Source organism: Saccostrea cucullata, unplaced genomic scaffold, assembly GCF_032062105.1.
Source record: "Saccostrea cucullata isolate Sc308-1 unplaced genomic scaffold, CSIRO_AGI_Scuc_v1 ctg4405, whole genome shotgun sequence".
NCBI classification, from domain to species: domain Eukaryota; kingdom Metazoa; phylum Mollusca; class Bivalvia; order Ostreida; family Ostreidae; genus Saccostrea; species Saccostrea cuccullata.
The window spans coordinates 1-5,305 of NW_026930830.1; the positions used below are offsets into that span (position 1 = coordinate 1).

General features: G+C 34.4%; 1 protein-coding gene across 1 annotated transcript; it reads right to left on the reverse strand.

Annotated features, from left to right (window-relative positions):
- Window positions 1–676: 676 nt before the first annotated feature.
- LOC134230270 (uncharacterized) lies at window positions 677–4,350 on the reverse strand. The gene is made up of 7 exons (XM_062712034.1): window positions 4,340–4,350; window positions 2,191–3,035; window positions 1,902–2,048; window positions 1,685–1,793; window positions 1,357–1,586; window positions 1,103–1,245; window positions 677–802 (listed from the first exon to the last, which is right to left on the reverse strand). Exons 1-7 carry the CDS (start codon window positions 4,348–4,350, stop codon window positions 677–679), a joined length of 1,611 nt encoding a protein of 536 aa, XP_062568018.1.
- Window positions 4,351–5,305: the final 955 nt, after the last annotated feature.

Below are 5,305 nucleotides of genomic sequence, written 5' to 3' on the forward strand. Positions count from 1 at the left end.
ATTATGTTAAATTAAACATACGTGTAACGATCTGAAATGATTAAAATAAATAAAATAAAGTGTTAGGAGATATATACTAGTAGTATGTTAGATAGAAGGGAGGGAGAAGCTTTATTAAATTTAATACTATATTTTCAGGCCAAAGAATTATTCACTACTACTAAGTGTGAGGTAGCTATATTAATAAGAGCACCGTCAGGCAAAATGTGCCACTGGAATACACCCTTTTTTGAGGAGGTAACATATTTTATAGTCCGTAATACCAATGTCTGGTAATTTTAAATTGAATCAAACTTCTTTAATTTTAAATAAAAAGTTTCATTTATTTCTTCAAACAGTCTGTAAAATCCGTCTTGTCCCCTAATACTTCTTTGCACTCAGCGCACACTTCCCAAACCACATCTTCGACACGCCCAACAACTTCTACATCCCATTCCACCTCTTCTACATCCCATTCCACCTCTTCTACATCCCATTCCACCTCTTCTACATCCCATTCCACCTCTTCTACATCCTATTCCACCTCTTCTACATCCCATCCTAGCACTCTGTCTAAAACCAATCCCACCTCTGTTTCCCACACTGCAGAAGTATCTGACGATTCATCTCCACCCTCCTCCCCACCTTGTTCCCCAACTAAAATAACTACCCAAGTAACAGTACATTCTGCTTTCAATTATCCCTCCCCACAACCTTCTACATCCTTTTCTATATCTTTAACCTCCTCCCCTTCTCCCCGTAAATGTAAAAGACGGAGGTCACCAGCTGCATCAATCAGTGCCACAACACCAGCATGCAGAACCTGCAGTAAAAGTACCCAGACTTCCTCCTTTGTTGCAGGCCTTACCAAGCAGTGCAATGTTTGCCTTTCTGAGGAGGAGAAGGGGTACTGGGTCGGCTGCGACCATAAGTCACGCCGATGCCAGTACTGGATTCATGATCGATGTCTTGGATTCACGTTTCCAAACAAGACGATTCTTAAAAAAGTTAAATTTCTTTGTCCAAATCATTTGTAATGTCATTCATTAGTTGTTAAAAATTGTTAATTGTTTGAAATGGTGCAATAAAAATGCAAAGTGCACATTATATACAGTATTTAAACCTTTTCTAGTTTGTCAAGATTTCTACACGCTTGGTTCCAGTGCTTCTCCTTAGGCGCGCCTGGAGGTAGCCATTTTTTGGTCATTTTATTTCTCGACTCGAGGATGAAATCACATCCTTCACCTTTACTTGGATGTCCTGATTCTATAAAAATGATTATAAAAATTTATTTTAAAGTCTTTCTACTTTTTCTATTCATATTACTTCGATGTAACATGTTTTGGAAAAAGAGAAGACAAAGTTTGGTACACTTACGAGTAAGAGACTCATTGTCATTTATAAATTTTGACACTTCGGCTGGTGCACATACTCTCATCAAAGAGTCTAACACTTCTATCTGCTGGTAATTGTACTTGTTGGTGCCAAAATATAATGGTGCAAATTTTAGTCTTGCAGCCATTATTACTTCACAATTGTTCCTCCGAACACCAGCTCGAAACAAGTAAACAGATAGAGTGTACGTGAAAATGACCTCCTGAAGAAATCTGTCAATGTAATGCAAGGTATCATTATCATTTTTATTGCGTTTAAATAATTGTTTTTAAAATGGTATTAATGAAATATATAAAAATTGGATTCGAACTTGTAATTGGGGTCCTGTACTCTGCAACACCATTCAAAGTATCCTTGAGCTGACGGTGTGCCATCAGTGCTCAAACACTGCCTGACATAAGGCAATAGTAATTCATCCCCTTCATGTCGAAAAAAAGAAATAAAAATTCACGGTAAGAGAAGAAAAGAAATTTTACTGTAGAGTTTGTAATATTTTATTCCAATCATATTTTAGTGTATAGTACTACCTGTGCCAAAAAGCAATATTTCTAGAAACTGGAAAGCCTTATGGTGATCATTTGCATCCATACAAGCTTGTAACGCTTTGGGCGATCTGTACCCTAGCATCTTTGCCAGATCCTCCCCAACAACGTTCCAGATGAGCTTTATAATAGCTATAATAAGAATATTTATAATTTTTTTTAAACAAAAAACTAAATCATATAAATTGTGTGTGTAAGGGTGAGATTGTGTTGTGTATATAAGAAATACAATGTTGTAGAAATGCTTCTTTTTTATTGTAGTATTGTTGTATACCTTTGGTCATGTTCATTTCGAAGTGACCCAGGCCAGGCTGCAAAAGGATATCTTGAAGGTCGCTGTGCTCCCTTATAACCCTACTAGCAATAAGATAAGGGAGGCCATCGCATCCAATAACAGTCCACCTTCTGCAACCGCCTGTTGTCGAGTCTTTGATGTTAGTCAGGACTTCTTTCACAGCATCATAGGAACAGGGGTTTGTAGTAACCGGATTGCCCATTACAATCGTTGGTTTGCCATGATGATTATGTGGTACAAAATCATAAGGATCGTAACGAATCCTGGATTTGGAGCGGGTATCCTCATCTTCCTTCACTCTTTTACGGCGGCTGATGGCTTCCTGGATGAAATCCGTGGCGCCTGTCAAACCTTCCTTCTGCTGCTTCAAAATGATCTGGAGACGGCTTTCAATAAAACTCGATCGAAGATATCGAAAGAAATCAGAAAATCTTTCCAGATAAGACAAAAGATTGGAGGAAAGTGTGTTAAATGACTGTGAATATAGCCATTTCCTCGGAGAAAGATGATGATTCTCTTGTAGAAAGGTTGGGGTATTTGGAAAGAAGTGAACAATGGTGGTGATAGCAGAAAGAATTGCTTTATTGTCATAATTGACACGCCAGCTTCTGGCAAGAATTTGATTGTTGTCAAAATAAGTGATTGTGTCTGCTTTTTCATCTACTGCTACTGGATCACAGGCTTGGTCTTCGATCCAGGAAAGAAGAGTACGATAGCTAGCAGCTGGACCAGCAACTGAATTTAGAGTACACACACTCCTACTGCCAGAAAAGAAGTAGGACAGTAGGTTCTTGCTGAAACTGAATGGCAGCACTAAATTTCCTCTGAAAAGGGAATACAAATGTTCTACACAAAAAATCAAATTTGATTTCTCTTTCTTTGAGAGCTCATTGATGTTTTTGCCAATGATTGAAGATAAAAATGAAAGAATGAAACTGTTTCTGTCTTTTAACCAGTTTTCAGCAGTTACTTCCGAAAGATATTCGGTATTTTTATATGTACTGTTCAACTGGCAAATGTCATCCTCAATATTTTGTCTTTCGTTCTCCACCAAAGCATGTAGAATTTTTCTAATATGGAGCACAGAAAGTTTCTGTTGATGTATTAAATTAACTATTTCATCGACTGTTGTGTCAGTGTTGTTGTCAATCAAATTTTCAGAGCAATAATTTGCACAAGATGAACACAGATATGTCGATTTTTCGTTCAGTAATTTTTCTTCAACTAGTTTATTGATTATACTTTTTTTGAATTTTTTGCTAGAAATTTTGTACACAACAGCGTTGTTGTCGTTATGTAGTTTGCAACTGCAAACAGCAGGCATGGTAGCATGCAGACCTGAAACAAAAGAACTTGTTTGAATACTATAGAGTCATTGTGAATAACCTTCATATTGCTAAACCTTCGCTCATTCATAGGAAATGTTGTAGAAAAAATACTCAACAGATGCTTAATTTTTTTAAAATTTTTAATAAATTAATGATTTTTTAAAATAAAAATGAAACTTTTCTCTCTTATAAGACTATTGATGAACCTTAAAATTTATTTCCCATTTAAGAAATAAGATACTAGTATCACTTTTAATGAAGTTTACATCAAAAAGATCTTATGCGTGAAACAAAGTAAACAATTGCAATCGTTGTGGCCTTTAATTAGCCTAACACAACCTTCAAGATATATTGACGACGTAAATATATATGATGAACTTGACAACTTTAACTTTTCTATCGTCAACCTCCCTTACTTATGCAGCAATATACCTTCATCATCTGCATACGTAGTGAATATATCTCAGTTGATTCGATACAGAAGAGCATGCTCTACTTTCGAACAATTTATAAAACGAGTTGAAATATTACTGACAAACAAGTTGAGGAAACAAGAATATCAACAGTCTCGTTTAAAGTCCACCTCTCAAGTTCTATGGCCGATACAATGACCTTGTCAGCAAATACAATTCATTTATTGAGTCAAATGCTGACTGGTGTCAAATCTGCGAAATAGCAACTGCGGTATCTGTTGTTTTTAGAATGTTTCCGATAAAAAAAAGACATTTATCATGCCCTTTTCGACGCTTTAAATATATAAACATTTACTATAATGGTCATACGTTCTTTAAATCACTTACATTCGGTCCATGTAACACTTTGTATTTTAAAACTATTTAAAAAAATCTTATGTTAAAGAAAAAGAGCTTTTGGATATTTAGATTATTGAAGTGTTATTAAAATTTCAAATCGGGTTTTAAATATTCATATTTCAGATATTGAAAGTAAAATTCTTAAAACTAAAAGCCCTCTGTTTTTTATTTAAATTTGAATTTGAATCAAAATTCCGAATTTCAGCAAGTGTTACACAGGCCACATTTAAGTAATTTAGATTGCGTATAAGTATAATTACAATAAAATACTACAAATGAGAGATTTAAAATGTGTACGTAAAGATAGACAGACGGACAAGCATGATTCCAGGATAACCCATATATAATTTTAGCAAAACACTCTCTGGAAATTTAAACACATGCATTAAAATCGTTATAATGTAAACATGTGTAATTAAAAATTTTGGTCTTTAAGAATTATATATATATATATATATATATATATATATATATATATATATATATATATATATATATATATATATATATATATATATATATATATATATATATATATATATATATATCAACCCCCCCCCCCCCCACACACACACACACACAAATTACTACATATATATATATATATATTAACCCCCCCCCCCCCCCCAGCACACACTTACATATATCTTACCCCTTTCTTTTTTTAACTTAGTGCAAAAATTATTTTTAAACACATCTTAAGTAAATATAAGCAACCAAAATTATGCATGAATTCAAGATATAAAACATAAGGAAACTAATAAACTTGAATTTTTATGACTTCAATAGTCCTCCATACATAAGTGATGCAAACCGGGCATCAAAGTAATTATCGACCCGGCTCCGCAACTACACAACCTTTTTCATTTCCGCTGCATGGGAAGATGAACTATTACAAAGGATGCTACAAGATTTTAACCCAAGTTTTGAAAGATAAGTAGAAGAAAAAACAAA

Coding starts and splice junctions, on each gene's coding strand:
- LOC134230270 (XM_062712034.1), bottom strand. Junction 1,587..1,684: donor GTACAGGACCCCAATTACAA/GTTCGAATCCAA, acceptor TTACATTGACAG/ATTTCTTCAGGAGGTCATTT. Junction 1,246..1,356: donor TGACAATGAGTCTCTTACTC/GTAAGTGTACCA, acceptor TCATTTTTATAG/AATCAGGACATCCAAGTAAA.